Genomic DNA, 23,304 nt, shown 5'->3' with positions numbered 1-23,304 from the left:
CCAACAGCACTTCTGCCTCAGTGATGGCTCTCCATCTGCACCATCGCTTCCCTTGGCGCACGGCAGGCCGCCGGAGCTCCCTGCCAGCCGTGGGACGTCCCGCTCTCGGTTCGGAGCGGTACCGCCCTCGCCAGGGCCGTTTCCTTTCCTTTCCCTTTCCCTTTCCCTTTCCCTTTCCCTTTCCCTTTCCCTTTCCCTTTCCCTTTCCCTTTCCCTTTCCCTTTCCCTTTCCCTTTCTTTCCTCCTTTCCTTTCTCGCCGCTCTCCGCTGCCGTCCTGGCACGGGAGAGCCCGAACGCGCCACGCTCGGGATCCCGTGCAGCTGCACCCCTTCCTGCAGTCACGGGGGCATTGCGGCGGGGCGTGGGGTTCGTTTCCCTCCGAGTAGATGCCGAGGGCCAACGGACGCGTCAAAACGTTAATTGAAAGAGTTTTAGTGGTGTATATTAAACGATGCTAATATACAAAGCAACGTTAGTTTTCTAAAACATGCCTAGAAGCATGCGTTCAAGACAACTGCAGAAGTAAACGAGCTTTGGAGTTATTTCTGGGATCTTTTCGTATCAAAACTCGAGAGCGGGAAGAAAACATTGGTGCAGCTCCTGCTACATGGTGAATGTTGAAGAATTAATGCGGGATAAATTACGTTGAAGTGCAGTACTCTTGCTTTAAAGAGCAGAGCAGGCACTTTTCTTGCGTTCCTATGGCCCTTGCCTACTTTTAATGAAACCGGTTTGCACGGCCAGCAGCTCTGTTTACTGCCCTATCGTTTCCAGCTGCAGCTCGACAGCTCTTAGCCGGGCCCACGCGCAGTGCGGGCAGCCGCTCCCGCCGCAGGGCCCGCGCGCCGCCATTGCCGGGTGGGAGCGGGGCCGCGCGAGCCGGGGGCGCTGCTGAGGGGTGACACCATGGCGGGCGCGGGCGGCCCGCTCGCCGCCTCGGCCACCTCGGAATCTTACGCGGGACGCGGCTCTTCCACGCCAGGCGTCGGCGGGCAGGCGGAGCAGACGCCCCGCTACACTTTGGGGCTTCTGCAGACGCCGCGCAGCTCGGAGAGCGCCGTCGGCGACTCCGGCGGCGGGGCACAGCCGGGTGGCTCCGGCGGGGAAGGCCTCGCTGCCGGCCGGGGCCCCGGGAGCAGCGCGGAGAAGCCGGCGATTTCCGAAAGGGGAGGTACGGTCTCTGCCCGGCTCTTCACCTCTTTCATTATCCACTGCTCTTTGCTATGGTGCGGTTCCGAAAGAGCTGTTAAAAGCGTTTCTCTCTGAAATGGGGCAGCAGCGACCGTCATAGCGACCTTTTTTTTTTTTTAAATTTACCCTGGAAGAACTATGGAATTCGTTCCTTGCACTTCTTTAAATAAATCTCCCCTCTTTGCTTTAGCTTGTAGTAGCTGAGTTCCCTGGTGGGTTCAATAAACGTGTTTGAATTGCCGCACAATGTTCGCTTCACAGGGTACACCTGAAGCATATTTCTTGGTTAGGAGTTTTGGATTTGTATTTGATTTGTTGGTTGTTTTGGGAGTTTTGTTGTTACTGCTACTTTGGGATTGTTTTTATTTTTTTTTTTTGCCTGGCCTTTGAAATAGTTTTCAGTGCTTGTCATCCTCGATATGCGGGAAGAATGTTGTGCTCCTACAATGCAAACCGCTATTTGCCATCCTTTACATAAAGCTGATAATACCGATCTCCTGTCCCCCTCTTCTGAGGACGACACACCTCAACAACTGCACATCGAAGATCTGTGCATCTGTGGGTTGTAAGACTCGATTCTACTATCGAAGTCCSTATCCCGGCAGGCAGCAAACAAAAGCTAAAATTGAGGCGTTTTCAGACGAAGAACTATGGAAAGAGTTGGAAATTATTTTAACGCTTGCTGAAATGAATTCCGAAGTACATATAATTCGTTTATGCATAAATTGGAAATTAGATAAAATGGCGTTTGGGTAATATATATGATCGCTGAGGAATCCGACAAGAAAGCCCCCAAACAAACAGAATGCTAATTTGAATAGGTCATGGCTTAAATGTTTGGTTTAAGAAATACCTGTATATGGTTTGGTTCATCTGGTCTTTGAAATTGCTGGTTTACCTCTGTTACACCWGATTTGGTACCTTCTAAGGGAAGTCTCTTCTGCCAAAATTCTGAGCGAACTTGTGCCAAAATGTAAGTGAATGCTATTTTTTAAAAATCGTCTATATGCATTGCAATGCTGACTTGTTCGCTCTTAAAAAGGTCCCCAACTGAACAGTCTGAACTAATGTTTTTATCGCTTGTCACAGTTTTAAGATTAAAACAAAGCACATGCACAAAGAAAACCCCACCTCACCCTCCAAAAATCCCAAGTGAATCCCAGAACCCCAGTACCGTACATCTTTTTGTATCGACCAACCGTGATAGCCATGCAGTTAATTGATCATCTAAAAGCAATACTGAAGTATTGCGTTTTGGGTGTCAGTTTTAAATGTAATATAAGAAGCACGTATAAGAAGCATATATTTGTAATACATGGACTTTTGTAAGTGGAACTTTATATTTTAATTTTTTTTTCTTAAAGAGCAGTTATCTAAATTAATGATGTCTTCAGTCATTTCAAGAGAATTGAAAACAAATTACTTAAATAATTTCTTGCAATTTTAAAAGTGTTCTGAGACAGRGATATCTTGCAGAACTTATAAAACGTCGGTAGATCTTAATATATGTATGAAAGAAACTGCCATTCATAAACACATCCCAGATAATTGTATAATTTCTGATAGTCGATCTCCATAAATTCAAAGGGTTATCGTGCTCAAGAGGTTCTTTGTTTTCTTTTATTGTCCTCTTTTTAAAAGGAATGTTCAGCTTTTAAAACAGGTTTTCGTAAACGTGCAGTTTTAGGTAATGATTTTTAAAATTATGGGCAAATATGAGACGAATTGGATTTCTAGAATTCTTCCATAAATATAGGTTACATTCGAATATTAAATGTGTAAATATATTATGTAACATAAAATATGTAGTATTCTGTTGTATTATTTCAGTTCAATGATTAATTTTTTTCTTTATTGGCACCACAGGTAATCTCATTGTAAAAAGTAATCATATTAATGCGGGCTTGTTTTCAAAGCAGTCTGATTTTTATTTAATTTTATACCCTGGAGAGCTTTTATAAATGACATTTTGTTTGGATAGCTCTATTTCTGCTGATAAAAAATGGAAGTTGTGTGAGGTGTATGTTTGTATACCGCTTTCTGAATAAAAATTTGTGGTGGCTGTTTTCATTCATTATTTCTCTTCCCTCACAGAATCATATTTTGGGGACAAAAGTTCTTGCGTAGAAAATGCTAACACATTGAATCTCACGAGTTCTTCTTCTGTACGAGGCCTGAATAGCACGTGTGTAGGAAAAACACCTGTCTCTTCTGGTAGATCCGTTTGCAGAAACCGTACCCCTCTCATGGGATATTCGGGTAAGATCAACGGCTCTTAGAAGAAATAGTCCAACTTACATTTATGATGTTATTTTGTTAAAAAGCACACAGTAGCTTAGGGGGGTATATTTTGCAGACCTTTGTATGATAAACCTGGTGTTATAGGGCAATAATGCCTTGTGCCGTGTTATATGTATCATATGTGTTCTGAGAATGCAAAAGTAGTGGGATTTACAGTTATTCTTTAGTGTTCCTAGGCCTTCATCCATGTGTGTGTTTGTTCATCCTCGCTCCRTTGTTTGTGCTGCTCCTCGATCGGTCATTCATCGATCTGCATTGAATGTAACCRAATGTATACGACTCTTTTACAGCTACATCCTCATCTACTGTCTCTGCTCATACCATTGCATCGGTTATTGTAGCTGTAGTAGAAGGAAGAGGCCTTGCCAGAGGTGAAGTAGGAATGGCCAGTATAGACTTAAAAAATCCTGAGATGATACTATCACAATTTGCAGACAATACAACTTACACCAAGGTATTTTATGGACTAATATTTATGACTTACGAATTGAAAAAAGCAGATGACTCATGGGAAATTAAATTTCTAGTTTGTGGAATAGATTTCTCCAAAGTGAAAGTATGCAAGTTCTCGAAAATGTAGCGTTGAAAAGACTGCTATTTTCCTTACCGTGACTCAGATATTAAAGAGGAGAGAATGTTTTTTGAAAGAAAACCAGCCTTTCTGCAGTGAGACTGAGATGCCTTGTTTGAAAGGGCATCGGTCAATATAACGTAGTAGAACTTGCAGTCTTTTTCATCGGGTAAAACAACTCTGAGAACAGAACTGCAGAAATGCGCGTGTGTGCGCACTCTAGAGTAATTACAGCTCCGACTTTGGTTGCATAAATATTCCTTCTCGGTTTGAAATAAAGTTCACCGAATTTACGGCCGGCACTGCATATTTTATATTCATTTGGTGAGAAATCTCTGGTTTATGCAGCAGCAGCATTACTGAAACATATAATTTAATGGTTTTGTTGTAGTAATGCATGCTAGAAAATAATGTGGTTTGTAGCATTTTTAAGGTGCTCAAGGAAACAGAAGCTTTCCTAGGACAGTAAGTAGCTCTGTCTCGGGATATAAGCAACCATCAAATCTGTTTACTAAAACAGATGTTGTGTAGTGTTTGGGTTTTTTTTCGTTTTGTTTTGTTTTTAAGCATCAGTGCTTTTAAAGCCTATTCTGGTCGTAACGCACATAGCTACGTATTGAACATCTTTTATAACTGCCTGTCAGGCCGTGGCCAGATTGTTTATTGTTTTCCTGCCTTACTGTTAAAAAACCTGGCATTTTAATTTTTACGTCTATGTACCTAGTTTCCCATTTAGATTACTGAGTTCTCCATTCTGTGCTCGTACCTGATACTGCATTCACTRTCTAGTCAGAAAAAGAGGCAATGCTAGTGTACAACTGCTTTTCCCCTAATGTGGARAACACCCCAACAGCCTGTTTTCTTGCCTTAATCTCTATCGCTGTTAACAATATGTGGGCAAATCCACAAAGGAGACTGAAGAGTCGTGTAATTTTTATTCACGAACAAAGGAAGAGGCTGTGGGGCATTTCCCTATGGAATCTCTCAAATTGTTGGAGAACTCGGCCTCCTTTTTATTCTGATCCTCCTGTCTGTATCACCCTCACCCTTTCTCCAGTGGCCGAGGTATAGACTTGCCCATCTGCCTACTATATGTCCTTCTTGATATGTTCCCCTCTATGTATAAGGTATGATACATGACCATTAAAGTAGCTTTAAGTCCACTCTGGGCAGGGAAGTTAATATTCATTACCGTACTAAGTCTTTGTTCTTCTTCTCCAAGGTCAGGAGTTTAGCACGACCTTGGCCGAGCAGCGGTTTATGTCCGTTAATAACTCTTCTGAAATGGATGGTTTGTCCTGTTGCTTCCTCGTCTACAAGTCTCTGGCCCTATCTACAAGCAGATTCAGATAATCTTTTTCTAAAGACACATTCATCTTACTCCTTTCAAGAGCGGCATCTATCTGCTATCTAAGCTGTTTTCTTACAGCCTCAGAATTCATGCTTCGCCTAGCAATCGCTATCGAGCCCCTACTGTTTTTCTTTTGCATACTTTTGTTTTTGTATGCTGTGCAAAGCATTCACGAAAGTTTTCCTGGATTCTTTCAATGCTTCATGATTTGCTGAACTGTAATGCCTCCAGAAAAAGACTTCGTATGATCAGCAGATGCAAAGGGCACTGACACCCCCTACACCCCAAATGCCCTTAGATTATTTATTTTGTGTATTTTTTTTGCGTTTTCTTCTTTTGATTGGGACTTCATCTATCCCTTCTTGCTCATCCTAACTTCTAAGCAGTTGAAATATAGTCTGTTTTTTCATGTTTTTCTCTTGAGAATTTGTGAATGCTGGTATAAATGAACGTACATGCATAATGTTGTTTGTCCTTTCTTAAACTGTGTACAAGTAGAAGAACACATTGTCTACTTTCTGTTATGCGTGTGCATAACGTAAAGCTGGTAAAACATTTTTAGCYGTGTTAATACTGAGATAAATGTTACCTGAGGAGGTTAAAACAAAATCAAAAACAAGTCTCTATCAAAAGATAATTCAGGCATGTTGCATTTCTTCATGTTCCAGAGCACCATTAACTTTTCAGCTGCATCTGTTGAAATAAGTCCTTCTCCCCTATCGTAGCCACGGAATATAGTTTTTGACATTTATCTCTTGCTTCAATGCCAAGCACGATTCTGTGTTCAAATAACAGGATAAGCTCAATTTTTTGTTTGTTTGGCCTTTTTTAAAAAAATTAGTTTCACGTCTATTTAGATATGTATTTTAATTTGACGCGTTAGTATAGAAGTTAGCAGGAAGTTAGGAACTTGGACTGATTTTAGAATATGAGGGTTCTGTACTTTGTTATTGCTGTTCATGATTGTCTGAAATATTTTAGATTATATAATTTTTAATGGGATTATTTTGAATATTTTGTTCAGGTTATTACTAAACTCAAGATTTTAACACCACTGGAAATAATAATGTCAAACACTGCTTGCGATGCGGGGAACACGACAAAATTGTTCAGTCTGATAACGGAGCATTTCAAGGTAAGATCTTAAATTTCATTCGATGTGTTACGGTTCTCATTGATCTCTTTTATATGACATTTGATTTGAGAGTTTTACGTGACTTAAAATCTTAAATGCAGACACATTTTGTTTTCTGTGATTTTCAGGTCCAATTTTACATTGGTAATGAATAATCTCTATGCAGCTCTAATGCTGCTGCTTCTTAATACTGAGTCACAGACATAGGTGTATTGCCGATTAAAGCTGAACGTTTTGAATTTGTGGTCTTGGGTAATTTGAGTAATACTGAACCTAAGAAAGATCCAGAAATTAAAAAAGCAAGCATTCTCCTTTGCCTCTCCCTTGTTCTCTCAGCCTGATAAATCGATGAGCCTAATGTATCACACAATACGAAAAAGAGCACTGTCAGAGTAAGAGGATGAGATGAACTAATGTATGGAATTTATGAATATTAAAGCCTCAGAACCTTTAAAAAACTGTATTAATTGTTACCTGAATTGTTTTGTGCCTGCAGAGCCGATAGCTTCTACAAGAGCGCTCTTCCGCTTCCCGACCTCTCTCCTCTTCCTCTCGCGTAAATCACTTTGCGCATTTTACGCCTTCGGTTACTTTGACCTGCTTGTGCTAGTAAGCTAAAATGAATACTTCTACGGAGACCAATTGCAGAATTGGTCGATAGATTTCTTGGAAACACGTATCGCTAGAAAAATACAGACGTCTCTCCGATGTAACCTCTAAAACTACTTACTTTCATTCCCTTTCTCACAGAATGTGACTTTTACAACTGTCCAGAGAAAGTACTTCAATGAAACAAAGGGTTTGGAGTACATAGAACAACTGTGTGCATCTGAATTTAGTACCATTTTCATGGAGGTTCAATCAAAGTATGTTTAAATAAGGAAAAGCGTACTGTCTCCAGATAAGTTTTTAACAGAAAACATTTTATGTACTCATTGCATAAGTCTGCATTTTGTTGTGACAGTTAGAAGACCGTAACAGAACTGTCTTTTTATTTTGGCCTTCCATGTTACTAATGTATCTAGAAACGTAAACAGAAAGCCTGTTACATGGTCGGGTGGTTTTTTTTGAGTTTTCACAGCTTTCCACTTCGTCCTTTTCATTCTTTCCTTAAAGAAAGCTTCTAAGATTTTGCTTGTATCAACAATTTTAAGTATTGATACTCGGTGACCGGGGTCTTCCAGTCACATGTATCTGTTGAAGTATGTAGGGTAGCATGTCAAGTACACGGAGACTCAAACGTCTATCAATATTTGATTTGCATGACTGTATGTTCGTTAGACTCGGGTTTGTTCACGTTTGAAATACACTGCTTTTGCGGTGCTATCAATTAGGGTAGTCGCCAAGCTGCGGTCTGTAGCGCACTGGTTTTGTGCTATGTGAGTAACGGTATTCGACGTTCATTAAAGATTGTTTCTTTCCAAGGTATTACTGTCTTGCAGCTGCTGCGGCTTTGCTAAAATACGTTGAATTCATTCAAAACGCCGTTTACGCCCCTAAATCGCTCAAGGTGCGTTTCCAGGGGAGCGAAAAAACAGCTATGATAGATTCATCATCAGCGCAAAATCTTGAACTAGTAATTAACAACAGAGATTCTCGGTAAGTCCTGTTTTTCCAAGTTACGTTTTTGTTAAGTTGGCTGTCGCTAAGTTCCCTTGACATTTGAGTAAAAGAGCTGTTCATTATATTTATTTCTGTATGAGAGAACTTGCATACCATTCAGAGCTTTAAAAAAAATCATTTGGACAGAGAAGTATCTTACAATTCGGCACAAAATTTCTAGCACCGGGAATTCCGAAGCAGATTGTGGAAAAAGATGACGCGTAGTCATTCAGAAATTATTTTCAGAAATGTATTTCAAGTAAATGGTTCTGATTAGTATTTGATCTATGATTTTAATTTGCCTCCTTGTGTAGGTTCGTTCCTTCTTAATTAGTTTAATTGAAAGGGAAAATGTGAACTTTACCACTGCAGTAGCAATGGAATGCTGATACAGAAAATGAGAGTACAGATGTATTTCTATACTTTGGAAAACATATAATTTAGGTCTAATACTTCATTAAATTACATTTAACTGCCTGACTTCCTGACTCGCCGTAGTTCATATAATATATGTGGCAAACGGGAAGACGCTAAGCACGCYGAAGCACGCCTCAAATTTGTAGGATGCTCTTATCCTAAAATGTCTCTTGATATTTGCCATCTCTTTTTTTGGTGCACGTATTCTTCAAATCTCTTTTATTTTCAAAGGAACGGTCACACTCTTTTCGGTGTTCTAAATTACACTAAAACTCCAGGTGGAAGTCGAAGACTTAGATCCAATATCCTGGAACCTCTAGCTGACGCCGAAACAATTAACACAAGATTGGACTGCGTTCAGGAATTACTCCAGGATGAGGAGCTCTTTTTCGGTCTTCAAGCAGGTGGTTTATTTTGTAATACCTAATATTCTATTTTTTAAATTTTTTTTTTTTTTCTGATATAGGAAAGTATGTAGTGGGACTCGGTATGTTCGAAAATTTTTTTAATGGTTTGTTAGGTAGCATAGCGGACGCCTAATGTTTTGTAGCAATCTGTAATACTAGTCGGTAATACTATTCTGAAGTATTTTGCTTAGAAAAGTGAACTTCCCTGAGAAAGCGTGTAGAGAAAGTCTGTGAGCCGATAGATTTTTTAAAGAGGTGGAGTTTGTCTCTTTACCTCTGTGGCTAGGTATACATTATGTTTGATGTATATAAGTACACAGAATGTATACGTGAAAAAACAAAGACATTGCATAAGCAATATTTGTGTGTAAATATTTTTTCCTGTTGCTTTATAAAAAATGCTGTCCAGAGAAAGGTAAAATACAATACTAGAATTTGTCCACCTGAAGCTGGATCGTGTAATCATAATCTGTGTCATGAGAGAAATTAGATTCGGAAATACAATGAAATCCTTAAAAAAAAAGGATCTCTGAATTTACAGATGTCTGTGTATACAATAATCGTTGCATGCTTAGGTATATAGTAAGTATAGTTGTGGCAAAATAATTCAGATAGCAGCCACTTTTAATCTAGTTTTTACCCCGTAAATAATTTGTGACAATAGAATGTAAGGAAGAAGTTAGCATTAGTATAGCTAAGTAATTGTGTGCTTTAAAAGAAAATAGATCTTCCAATTTCAATTTGATTTCTGATGCGTATACTTTCATTTTACAGTTATCTCAAAATTCCTGGATACGGAACAACTGCTTTCGGTTTTGATACAAATTCCAAAGCAGGATACGGTACGTTTCAAAATACGCCTTAGGAAATTGATTACCTGTATACCACATGCTATACGTAAATGGGATACCTATAATTCATCTTAGTTTATGCACATGTACTTCCAAAAATGTTTACTCTTTCATCACTCCCCACCTTTATTCTTCCTAAGAGTACATTTTATTCGACAGTACACAGACGAGAGGAATTTTCTTCATGTCAGCGTAAATGGAAAAAGCTTTTTAGTGACTTACGGTCATAGTGACTTTATGTCTCAAAGCGAGATTATTTTTTTCTTCGGGCCTTGCCTTATATATCAGTCTGTGTGTTAACACACATAATACAAATATCGAAATGGAATAAATACATAAAGGTCACCAGTGAATCTCGGTTGAGACCCGACCCAACACCACGGTACCTCAGCTTTGTTTCCACTAAGTATATTGGAACCGTACCGTTCTAAGTCACGTTAGCCTCCCCCGCTGGAGTTGGATTTTTCTGCCGGTGCTTTCGAGGCTGATGATTCCTTACGTCGATGCTCGTGTGCCAGCATCTTAGTTGCTCACAGCTCTTTCATCTCTTAGTGTCTTCCCACATGCTGACTTACCTGCTTAGATAAAGGATTTATCTAATGCTAGTTAAAGAAATCAAGTACAGACTCAAAGGCGACAGTAGTAAATGCAGATAAACCCCTTCAGTGACATATCCAAATCTCATAATGTGGATCGCTCCCAGCTTTCCTCATAGAGATTTGTGACGTGAATTCATCCGTACGACTAGAAGCGTCACGCCGGATGCTTTTACGTGTGCACGGGACCGTGTACGGCAAACCTACTTACTGCAGTGTTTTCACTATTGACGGGTTCCAGTATAGCAGAGGTTACTATTCACGCAACAAGCATGCTTATTGGAGGGCTAGCTCGGTTGCTTTTATCGAATGCTAGATCAAGCAATTCAGTATGTTTCATTTCTGTTCTCCATAAAAATTTTCACTGTAACTTTTCCACCGGTAAGCAGATGAGACGCACATTCAAAAATCTACGGTTTCAGTTACTAAATGAACAAGCGGTATGTTCAGTATAAGAATTCTCTCATTCTAAGGCGGCCGGCAACTGACAATCTTGCTGACACGTGGTACTTGAAAAATCACGTCGACGGCGAAATCGTTTCCTCCCTTTCTGTCTTTGGTGTATCGTGCGCAAAGATTCAATTTTAATATCCGTTCGGGTAAAAGTCCCATAAGAACTAATTAGGCAAAGGTGCGTTTCACTACCGACTTCTCGTGTGCCATCGCACGTATTCTTTCGATCTCGGATTCATTCGTGGGACTTAGACTCYGTGTTTATTTGGCGATTGTCATTGTTCCGTTAATGCATTTGGCACCGTTTAGTTCTATCTTTTACAAGAAACAACCTCATATGACTGTAAAATAAGACGAGATACGCCCTTAATCACAAGAATAAAAAGATCCAAAAGATACAAATGAGAAAAGATTCACGCGCGGTCAACGCTCCTACATTTGTGTGCCTATCTATGTTATTACCTTAAAATTCTCTTGCGCGGTGCTCATGCGCTGCATACGCTATGCCCCAATGTCAGCAGCAAAATTCTTCGTCTTAAATGTTAGCGGGGCATACAAAACAAGGTAGAGTGTTTATGCGAATGAAAGATTTTGGAGAAGGTCATTAATGCTAGCAAAATTTGGAACTATTTACTCGATGTTTTTAATTATTGCATGGGCAGATGTTTAAGGATATGCATCTATTAACCGAAGAGAGATCGACCGAACTGGGTTACGTCGCGTTTAACGGCATTAATGGAAAAGGTTGTGCGCCTCGTTATAATACGTAATGTATTTCCTTTGAAAAAGTCTACGAGTTGCGTAGAGCTCGGATACAGTTAAGTATATGTAGAAGATGAAGAGAAGCTTTCTCCTCTTAGGCTGGCAGGGTGTTCTTAGACTCAGTCATTATTGGTTCAAACATAGGCAAATCGTAAGTAATGATGGACAAGATATTACCGCAGGCAATGTAAAATTTAGGTAAACGTTTTTTACACGGACACGGGGTTGTCAAAGTGGGCTTACGAAGCGTTTTGGGACGTTCGTTAAATGTATAAGCCTGTTAGTGTTAAGTATATGAGTTCTGCTAGTTCTGAAGTACTTTTTAAAACAGTCATGCAAATATCTCCAATGCCTGAAAAATTTTTCAACAGGTTAAAACTGCTGAATCAAAAATAGCTAATTTAATCTACCTGAAGCATACCTTAGAACTTGTGGAGCCGCTGAAAGTAAGCTGTCTTTGTTCTTTTTTAAAAATAAAGTACAGACCATTTTGTTCTTATTTTTATGAAGTGCAGTTTGTTACATTTCGTAAAGTATAGAATGGAATATCTCAAGCCGGAAGGGATCGATAAAGTAAAAAATATAAATTACAGAAYGCAATACCGCCAACATAGCGTATAGATTCTTAACGCCGATCAATAATACGCATTCGAGTTTAATACCGCGAAGAACGGGGTTCCTGCCGTTACCCGAATAATTGATTACGTAACGGACATTTACCCAAAACTCCTGCTTGGCTTCCACAAACTATTTACACAACTGCCGATTAGYGTCACTGAATCTGAATGCTTTCAGTCTTTTAGAAAGAAGTAAGAAGTAATTGTCATGATTTTCATCTTCAACAGGCTGCTTTAAGAAGCTGCAACGCACAGCTGCTAAAGGCTTATTACAATTCTCTTGAAGATACAAGGTATTTGTCATAATACTTTAGGTACCTTGTTGGAAACTCATCTCAAAAGTGCCAGTAAGGTGAAAGATGTTGCATCTTTGCTCATTTATAGTTACAGGTACAGCTCAGTTCTTTTGCCTAAAATCTGATTTTAATTGTCAAAACGTCTAATTTTCAGCTAACAAATGCAGGGATAAAAGCATGAAAGCAAGAGAGCTGGCTGTGATAATGGAGTTCCCGCTAAACTGAACTCCCTTAGAAATAATTCTGAAAGGACGAGAGTAGCGGTTTCCTAGAGTTCCCATAATAATGCAGAAATCAAACATCGTGTATTCGGAAAACTGCATCTTTGAGAAATAATTTGTATCTCCCAAAGATGTGAATATTATTCACACTTCATTATGAGGTCAAAACAGAAATGAAATCTAGTGTTTTGTTTCATCGGTAGAAAGTTTAAAAGTAGCTTCACTTATTTGTAGTACCTTTACTTGTAATTTGGGGATGATCTTGCAAATTGTAAAGTATTACATATCTAATTAGCAATACAACTGATATTGCAGATTTGGAATTATACTTGAAAAGATTACAACTGTAATTAATGATGACACAAGATACACAAAAGGATGTCTGAGCATGAGGACCCAGAAGTGCTATGCCGTTAAGCCTAACATCAACGAATTCCTCGACATAGCTCGTAGAACGTACACGGAAATTGTTGATGACATAGCAGGTATTTCTAAATGACAATTTTTATTTATTTGGAGTTTAAAGTACATTGCACCCGTCATATAGAAGCCACGTGATTATGTCTTACAACCTTCTCCTGGTTACAAAGTATTTAGTATCGGTATGAATTGATTGTCATCGATAAGCAGCTGAAGTTCTTTTCAGATACTGAGATTCTCCTTTTCTAGATAAAAATCAATTTTAATGCGATGGAACAATTACATTGCGATTCCCGTATTCAAAGCTGTTAGTTCTTATCCTCTTAAAGTACAAAAAAGTTGAAGTAACGGAACAGAATTATGCCATCTAAAACATCCCGCACGGAACATATAAATCTCCGGTTTAGCTTCTTCATTTACGATGACTGAGTTCTTTGTTCTTTATATTTTGGGCGTTCTTGACCTGTCTGTGGACTGCCCGTTAGCTAGGGTATCAAGAGTTGGAAACTACAAACAAAAGGAGATAGAGCATGTGTTTTAGTAACCTTTCTGTCGATCACTAAGTCAAAATAGAAGGAGAAAACGTTTTTGAAACTGGTTTCCTTTTTTTCAGTATAAATTGTTGATTTGTAGCTAAAGGACCATCTTACTTTAGTCGATAATTGGAAACCTAAAAAAACATCGGAAACTTCGGTGCCTGTCGTACGTTACTAAGTTCCCGTTTTCTTCTAATCCTACAATCGTACCTCCTGAAATGTACAGTTGGTACTGGTTTCGTATTTCTAAACCCTTCCATTAACGATATCCATCTTTGTAGCGGCGCAAATACATGTTTGTTTGTGTGTGCACGAATGTATATATTTGGGTTAAAATCTCTACGTGCGATACGTAGGTATGATAACGCAACTCTCAGAAAAGTACGGCCTACCGATGAAAACGAGTTTCAGCTCCGCTCGTGGATTTTTTATCCAGATGAATGCCGATTGTTCAACATTACCTAATGGCCAGCTTCCTTCGGAATTTACAAAGGTATCTAAACAAGACGTGTTTTAGCATAATGTATTCGTATACTTTATTTTAGACACACAAGAGACGAATAAAGTACACGTTATGCAGTAAATGAGAATTAAAATAATTTAGGTGAAGATATCTAAAAGTAAATGMAGGTTCAATTGGTGTGTTTTTATAATGACCCTATATTTGGTACTGTAATAAAAACCGTGCAAATTCATGCCATTATGTTTTGTGTAAGCATAAAGTTGTCTATCTTGCTAATCACTATTGTCTTAAAGGGATTTTTCATAAAATCTAATACGGTAAAAACGAAACCGGGCGTTGTTTCTTCTCTTTTTTTCCCCCGTATCGTTCCCATTTTAGTTTTTAAAAACTGTTTTTCCTTCCGGTAATGAGGCAAGCTCTTACCGTCGGTTTCAATTCCCCATAGGTCACAAAAATGAAAAACACGTACAGCTTCACTTCGGCAGATTTAATAAAAATGAATGAAAGATGTCAGGAGTCCCTGAGAGAAATCTATCATATGACCTACTTGTAAGACCTGTTAGAACTATTTCTTATTTGCTGAATACCTTTATTTTCTCCAGTTAACAGCTAATTACATGGGTTTTTAAAGCTACCTTTCTGTTACCTCTCTGGCTACTTACAGAGGTAGTCTAAAGCAACACTGCTCAACTGTACCTCCCGAGACAAGAAAAGAACCCCTAAAGTGTGTATTGTATTAAACACGATTGCAAATATATTGGCATTTATTGATAAGATTGGTCATCGTGTGAATATTTTAATGGGTAAATTATCTACACTAAATGGCACAATGAATGTATCTGTTTTGCATCAGTAATGCTGAATTTTTCTTGTAGTCAAGTTTATTTTATTTAGAATAGAACTATCTGTTTCTGTGTCTTGTCCTTGCCGCTCGTCATGTCGTTCTGCCCCGTGATTCAGAACTTACTAAGTGTAATGTTACCCGTCGGTCGAACGGAAAATTTTTCTAGCGACTGCATAGGGCTTTTATAAACGTGAAGGTCTGAGGGAATTAGAGTCGCTTTTCACACACTAATAAAACATACTTGATTCCATAGATATATTTTTAGTTCATTCTCTATGTGAAGCTTTCACGCGAGCTGTTGGTATTTGAGGTATGCGTCTCGTATGTCTGACCGGCGGAACGTGAGCCGAGACGATGGTACGAGATCTTAATTTACTTCGACGCGATTTGTACGTTTGCTCGCATCCGGTAGATGCAGTTGGGTTTTACGAGCGACCTTTTATCCTCACGTACGTGCTATGAGCATTGTATCTCCTTTATTTCTGTAAGTTGTATAAAGCGACAGGATGTCCCGTGCAATAGCTAAATTGATGTCTTATTTCAGAATAGTGTGTAAACTACTGAACGAGATCTATGAACACATTCATTGCTTATACAAGCTGTCCGACATTGTTTCTATGCTGGATATGCTGCTTTCGTTTGCCCACGCCTGCACTCTTTCCGATTACGGTAAGCTTCTTCTTCGATTCTGTTATGGGCCAGAAGACCCTTCCGATAGAGAATAACTGGGCTGTTTCGTCTCTTTCTGTTTCTTTTCTGGGTCTCAGTAACCTTCGGGCACGCGTCTCTAGCCTGTCTTTGCCGATTTTATGCCGACGTTCCTTCCGCCTCCGTTCGTTGAAATTAAATTCTGCCAGTTAGCTGCCGTAAGCCTTCCCGGTCAGTCTTCTCAAAATAGACAGTTTAAACGTGTCCCGTTCAAAACCACGAAGCGTACGGGCATTCCGAGTTCGCACTTTTTTCTGTTCTGACGGCAGGAAGGTAATATGACCGGATCAGCATTAAATACGTACCATAAAAAGAATATACGTCTAACTTCGTTCCTTTGTTTCAGTTTCTGGGACACTTTTAGATGTTTTCGGAAGTAGAGTCTTCTAAAATGTCCAGACTAAATGCTCGCCCGCTCTTCCCTAGCTCAGTTCCGCAGTATATTAACGAGCACGTTGTCTTCCACAAATGGCGGTAGATAAAGAGGAGTTGTGTGTAATTGATTCGGAAAAGAACTGTATTCTGACATAAATCCAAAGAGATAGTTCAGCATCAAATGGATCTTTGTAGGTGTGGTATTCTCCCCAATAATCAATGTGGCAACATAAAAAATAGAAGGAACGCTACTTCCGTGTTTACCATGCAGATTGAAAGTGCATATGTAAAAGTAATAGGAGGCCATGACCCTTTCCATTTATAGGCCTTTCAAAGTATCAAAAATACTTYGGCTCTTTCTATTTTTATTACCGAAATAATCCCACCCTACCTAGTAGAGAACAGAAATGGAGCACGTTAACTCAGAATTAAAGTTTTGGTTACGGGTTTCTTTCGGTAGTCACAAATCGTGAAGGCTTGCGTGGCAGTTGGAATCTATACCTGGAAGTGGCCGGTAATTCTTCTGGAGAGCTCTGCTGTGCGAGAATTAACCTAATTTCAAAACGTACTAGTTTAATAATGCAGAGGTTTCCATAGTAACTCCTCTGTGTTGTACATCTGTTTTTYTCTTATTTAGTTCGTCCAGAATTTACCGACACTTTAGCGATCAAGCAGGGATGGCATCCCATTCTCGAAAAAATAGCTGCGGAAAAACCCGTGCCTAACAACACGTACTTGACAGAAGGCAACAATTTTGTCATCGTTACAGGACCAAATATGAGTGGAAAATCAACATACCTAAAGCAGATCGCTCTCTGTCAAATTATGGCACAGATAGGTGAGGAAGAGTACAATGTTAATCACCTTCGGTACCTCTTTTTTTTTCTGGTTAAAAATACTTGTAAAGTTGAATGATTCGGCCTCGAGAATAACATCGTATCTAAATGAAATACTAACGGATACTTCGTAGTCCACTTGCTTCTACCGGCAACATTATTCTACTCGCATTGCCAACAGAGGCGACCGACCGTCGGGTTTTGCGACTGCCATCGGAAACTAGCGGGGCCCCATCCGTGCGGATCTCCAAGCTTCCCCTGTCTCCATTTAGAGAAGCACAGTTGTACGCCGTAGTTCTTCGGAGCACCCAGTCTAGCACCTCACGCTAGTTTTACTGATGTGCTTGTTTAATTCATGTATCTATATAATTTTTTGCTTATAAAGTAATGGTAGAATATGACCTTAGGAAACCTTATTGAATAAGATGCATTCTCTGGTCTCTACGAAAACCAATCGTAAAAGTAATTTTTTTCCCTAGTGACATGTTCAGGCAAATGTCGCAATGATAAGGGAAGCTATTATTTTACTCTCTTTGTAGGTTCTTATGTCCCAGCAGAATATTGCTCTTTTCGCATCGCAGAGCAGATTTTTACCAGAATAGGTATGGATGATGATATTGAAACAAATGCATCGACGTTCATGAAGGAAATGAAAGAGGTATGAAACATAGCTATCCGGGGCCCAAGGCCGATTTTTATTGTAAAGCTAACAGAAATTGTATATTTCCACTGAAAAAGTGTACTTTGGAAAGTTGTCAAAAATTCACTCTTTGTCTCTTTTATAATAAACTTTAGAAAACCAGAGGTCTCTTAAAAAGATATTTTGGCACGAGTAAAAAAATCGGTGCTCCGTCGAATAGTACGTTCAACATTTTTGGGTTTGCTTAGACTTGATTATTTGTAGAGGCCTAAGGTGTCTCAATTTCTTCTCACAAATCGATACCATTTTGAGGGTGAGCGATACGTTCAGTGGAAAAGAGAGAGCGCTGTAGCGTGAGGCTTTGCTTGAGTGGAATTGACAGCTGTTTGAAAACTTGGAAAAGATAAAATTAGTGTATCTCAAGATTTTTTTTTAAATGTCTGCATTATGTTCCACCAGAATAACATAAAAAAAACCTGTTTTTAAAATCTGCATTTATAGACCTAACACATTGAATATTTTTCCAGATAACATACATCATACAAAATGCTAACGATAAATCGCTCATCATTATCGATGAACTTGGCAGAGGTACCAGTGCCGAAGAAGGTATTGGCATTTGTTACGCTGCCTGTGAAAATCTGTTGAACTTAAAGGTAATTCCATTTTGAAAGAAATTTAAGCCTTAGAATTGTGTTGTCATCTTAAAAGTAAATACCTCGTTTTCTCATARTTTAACATCAGTTTTGTGAAGAATTCTTGCCCGAGTCCGATAATTTTTATAACTGGTGGATAGTAAGAATTATGATGATAGAGGAAATACACTGACATAAGCTGCACTTGGGTTCAATGGTCGTGATTTAACCCCCGTCAGGCTGCTAAACGCTACCCGGCCGATCGCTCGCTCTCCGTAGCGAGACGGGGAGAGATCGGAAACGTGAAAGTACAAGAACTTGCGGGCTGAGGTAAAGACAGTTTAGGAAGCAAAACTGCATCCCGAAGCAAAATAAGGAATGAATTCACTGCTTCTTATCGGCAGGCGGGTTCAGTTGTTTCAGACGACGCTGCGTTTCATCGTGACGACTGTTACTGTAACGCCGAATGTCTCTCCTTTCTCCTCCTTCCTCATGATTTTTATCATGGCGTTATACAGTGTGAGGTATCTCASGGGTCAGTTTGGGTCAGCCATTCTGGCTGCGTCGCCTCCCGACTCCGCGAACGCCCCCGGCCCGCTCGCCGGTGTGCGGGGTGAGGAGCGGAATGGCCCTCGGTGCCGTGCAATCCCCGCCGTGCAGCGGTTAAAACGTTGGCGAGTTACCGGCACTGTCTTCCTCACAAATCCGAAATGTAGTGCAACATGAGTAAAGAAAACTAACGGCAGTCCATCTAGAAGCCTTACACTGGTCACCATCTTTCCCCGCTTGCAAACTTGTAACTCTCTCTAGAAAGATAATAACACAGTCTGTTTAGTTTTGCTCATTTAGTTTACTTTTGGTTTTGCTTTATGCTGGAACGTTAAAGGTGAATCTCTTTACCCAATGGTTACATTTCGGAGTACAGTGGTAGTCCCATACAAGTTACGTATTGGTCACGGAGGTTAGCGACCTATTTAGAAAAGTGGAAGATAGTTTGAGAGGGATTGCAAGTTTCACCCCTATTGCTAGTTATGTGATCGACCTCAGGTGGCTGTTAGAAGCCTTTTGAAGTAAGCGTGCAGGTGTTTTTTTTTCTCCTCAGAGTATATTTGTAGTAATTTGTGGGGTTTTTGTTCAATGAATTCATTTATTTTCTGTCTCTTGTACTTTCAATGAAGTGCTCCTTGAGAGAATTAAGCAACCATTTGACAGTCATTCCAGTCTACACCGGTCAGATTTTGTAAGCATCACGGATTTCCTTTTGTTTCTGATATTGCTTTCCTTCTATTGAGAAATGAGCGCGAGAATCCCCGGTTGGAAAAGATGTATTTGCCAACGGTAGAACTCGTCCCTTAAGGATTTTAATTTGCTTTTAAACAGCCTTACAGTGTTTTGGAGGAAAACCGGACATCTGTAAGATAATTTAATTTTTCCTTTTTATTCTAATTTATTTCAGGATAATTTCCAAAATAAATTTTCTTTTTTGTTTCCTCATTCAGGCATTTACACTGTTTGCTACACATTTCCTGGAACTGTGTCATATAGATGCTTTATATCCCAATGTGGAAAACTACCATTTTGAAGTGCAACACGTGAGAAGCAGTGCCGGAAATAAGGAGAAAATTGCTTACACTTACACACTTTCTAAAGGATACACGGAGGAAAAGAATTACGGTAATGGATTCCAGTGTGACTTACGGTCGGTAAAAACTACGTAAGATGCTATTTCGGTTATTGAGCACCTTACGGTATTTTTCCGATGACGGATTTCTCCCGAGTTGGCGTCTGTCTCAAAAAGAGATATAGAGATCTGCAGATCTGTAATTTATTCCAAATACTTGCGTGTTTTTAGTAACCGTGCAGCGCGATAATAGTTTCGGGTAGTATGGAAAACTTATGGGAAACCTGTAGCGAAAGAAAATTTCCTACTGATGACAGTATCTACCCGATCCACGTCCGTGTGAATGAGTCGAGCACTTCTGAGTGCACGGTACTCGAGTTCATTTAATCTGCACTTGCAGAAGTGAACAAATGTTTTTGAGAGACTTAAAAGATGTGTTACCATAAGGAACGATGTGTCTGTTAAATAGCAGCTTGGCCCTTTTGGATTATCAAAAATGCATGGAGTTTCTTTTAAAAAAGGAGAGGAATTTTACAGTAGCTCAGACAATATTGAAAGGGTCCGCAAAAGCATTGGCGTTCTCTGAGAAACGGGTTCGCTTCTCTTTTAACTTTAGATTAAATTGAAGCGTAAGTTATACGGATTGAATCACGTGTCGGTAAAGAGTGAGTGACAAGGATTTAAAGAAATCAGTATGTTACGAAATACTAGATTCTGACGTTGAGTCCCTAATTTAGGTAACACGTAATCAAGAGGAAATTAGCTACATGTGATTTTTGCGAGCTATCGGTAACCGAAGACTAGAAATTATTCCAGTCAAGCCTCAAGTGACTGGACTTGAAACATTTCTCGATTGTAATTTCAGAATAAGTTCTAACTTTGACAGCGCCAGCTCAATTTTAGATGCTATGCCGCCAGAAACCCAGAAGAACTGTATGTTTAGAGGGTATTCTTAGAGAACGGGAGACCTTTAGGAACTCGGCGTTTGTGTCTTGGCTTTTCTGGAGCAAAGTCACATTGTAAGAAAGAGGGTAAGGGATCTTCATGACCCCTTTTCATTTTTAAACCTACGACATTAAACCACCCAACGAACTACAGATTTTCCAGGGGCAAAGACAAAGGAAAAAGTTAAAAAATCACCTCAGTGCAGAAAAAAATATTTATATCTCTTTCTTACTCCAAGTATCTGGAAATTTGGCTGTTGGCAAGAAAGAAGTCGAAAAATTACTTCCACGTCCGGCAGACGTCCGGAAATAATCGAGAGCGCGGTTACCGCGGTCTCCGTATTTTCTGCCGAATTGAAAAACCGAACCGAGAAAGCTGTTAATGCTGCGGTGCCCTTTTTTTCCTTTTAACCCCCTGATACGTGTCATTCTCCCCATTTATAGCTTTATCGACGGTAAGTTAATTTCGAGGTGTATTTTAGAGATAGCATTGAAACAAAGTAGACATTTCATTTTATAACACTCAAAACTGTATTGTTCATTAATTTTAAAAAAGATAAAATATAGCCCAGTAATTTTAATAAAAAAATTTTACCCCTTAGAAAAAAAGGCTATTTTAAATCTGGAAGACATAAGGTCGAAGGTAGGGATAAAAATTACGTCAAAAATCCTGATTTGCGTTTTTTTGCGTTTAGGACTAAAAGCCGCAGAAGTTTCTTCCCTACCATCATCCATAATTTTGGATGCGAAGGAAATCACGAATCAGATCGCAGAACAAATTTTGGTATGTAGTAGAAAATGTTAATGCTGTATTTCACAGTTTTTCTAAAACTCGGATGTATTTTCACATTCTGAAAGGATACATCATAAAGCACTGCCTTTGTTTTAATGAAAATAGGGTAAAGGAGTATCGGGTGTAATATTTGTATACAAACTAAGAATTGTGAGATCAAAAACAGGCTGGAAAATAGCTAATGTTAGTATTTTTATAATAGAACATAAGTAATTTCCTATTTTAATGTGTGTACGTTCTTAAGAACAGCACAGGCAGAAGAGCACTCCTGAGATGGCGAAACGGAGGGCCGCGTACCAGTTAGCGATGAGATTGGTTCAGACCGCCAGAAATTCTCGATTGGACCCCGACAGTCTGCGTATATATTTGAAAGGCCTGAAGAAAAAGTACGAAGCCAGTTGTCCCGCACCTGGAAAAATGTCTAGCGATTGTAATGTGTAAAGTGGGCTGTTTTTCCAATTTTGATGATAGCGAGATGATTCTGTTTTTTCCCATAGTATTACTACTATCTTTTCACATGGTTTTATATTTTTAAATCTTAGTCTAAATTATACTCATTAATGGAGGACTGTAACTTTTATGGTTTTTTCCCTCCCAGCATACCTGGAATAAAACCATTTACCCTCTATGAGAAATACGATTCCTTCTAACACTAAACTATAATTTTCATTGTTTCAGAGACAAAATAAAATTTAATATTTGCTATTTTATAATGATGATGTTTTTCTTGTAATAGTTCTTACATCTCATGCAAAAAGCACTCGGAAACGGACGGTTCGCTTACCTCGCACGGACGGTTTTTACCTGCACCATTGAACCCACGTCCAGAAACATTGTTCTGTACTCGGGGGTTCTGACTCTCAAATAGAAAAGTGATCGGTATCGATAACTTTTTTGCTGTGGTAATTTAGAAAAATCTATATGCCAATACTCCCTAGGACAGTTTTCCTTTTTTGTGATCTCTGGAGGAGGTCTTTTGTAAGACTGGGGATTGTTTTGCAAACGTATTTTATGTTTTTTGACTGTGCTTTTAATGATTCTAGCCATTCTTACACTAATTTCTTGTGACTTCAAGTTATAAAGTAATCAAATTTTTGGTTTCTAGTGTGGTTTTTTTGTGTTTATCTTTGGCCATTTGTCTCATTATTGCTTGAGGTACTATAACTTGTTTCTGTGATGTCATTCACTGCTGTTAGGACTGTAGTGCAGCTCCAAAGGATGGGTGCAAGCACAGTGTGAGCAGTTTGTTTTGCTTCTGATGGAGAAACTTGTCTGATGTGGATTGTTTTCCTTCAGCAATATGGGAGTTCTGCTAGGAACTCTGGAGAAATATGAAATAAAATCACTTTTTAAAATCAAAGTCAGTGTATTCCCGTGCGGCATTCGGATGTTTCTGAGAACATTAAAGTTGTCCCCGTGTCCAACGCTCTGGAGCCGGCCCGGTGCCTGTTTCCGAGGCCGCTTTGGAAAGGCTGTCGGGAAGGACGAAGGTGGGTGGGTCAGTGCTGGGGCCTGGGTGCCGTGGGTTCGGRGCGAGGTGGGCAGGGATGGCAGTAGCAAGGTACCGAGGCTTGAGGGTGGGGTGGAGCCGTGGGGGCTCTGACTCTGATGCCATTTGGGACACCCCARTGTCCCTGGGACAGCCCCGCTGCGCTGCAGGAACAGGTGAGCGGGGAACAAGTGGGTTCCTGCTGGGCACCCTCCCCCAAAGGGGCYC

General features: G+C 39.6%; 1 protein-coding gene across 1 annotated transcript; it reads left to right on the top strand.

Moving 5' to 3' along the window:
• The first annotated feature begins 858 nt into the window (after positions 1 to 858).
• MSH4 (mutS homolog 4) lies at positions 859 to 22,924 on the top strand. The gene is made up of 20 exons (XM_057384106.1): positions 859 to 1,172; positions 3,287 to 3,451; positions 3,784 to 3,947; positions 6,440 to 6,550; positions 7,301 to 7,416; positions 7,976 to 8,149; positions 8,801 to 8,973; positions 9,751 to 9,818; positions 12,010 to 12,084; positions 12,484 to 12,548; positions 13,088 to 13,257; positions 14,085 to 14,221; positions 14,637 to 14,740; positions 15,580 to 15,704; positions 16,756 to 16,956; positions 17,494 to 17,612; positions 18,122 to 18,250; positions 19,729 to 19,903; positions 21,490 to 21,578; positions 21,837 to 22,924. Exons 1-20 carry the CDS (start codon positions 908 to 910, stop codon positions 22,026 to 22,028), a joined length of 2,817 nt encoding a protein of 938 aa, XP_057240089.1. The 5' UTR covers positions 859 to 907; the 3' UTR covers positions 22,029 to 22,924.
• The last annotated feature ends 380 nt before the right edge of the window (positions 22,925 to 23,304 follow it).

Source organism: Malurus melanocephalus, unplaced genomic scaffold, assembly GCF_030028575.1.
Source record: "Malurus melanocephalus ecotype Western Australia unplaced genomic scaffold, MMel_1.1 scaffold_686, whole genome shotgun sequence".
Taxonomy (NCBI): Eukaryota; Metazoa; Chordata; class Aves; order Passeriformes; family Maluridae; genus Malurus; species Malurus melanocephalus.
Note: the sequence above shows the minus strand (reverse complement) of the source record. Positions and strands in the feature narration are given on the sequence as shown.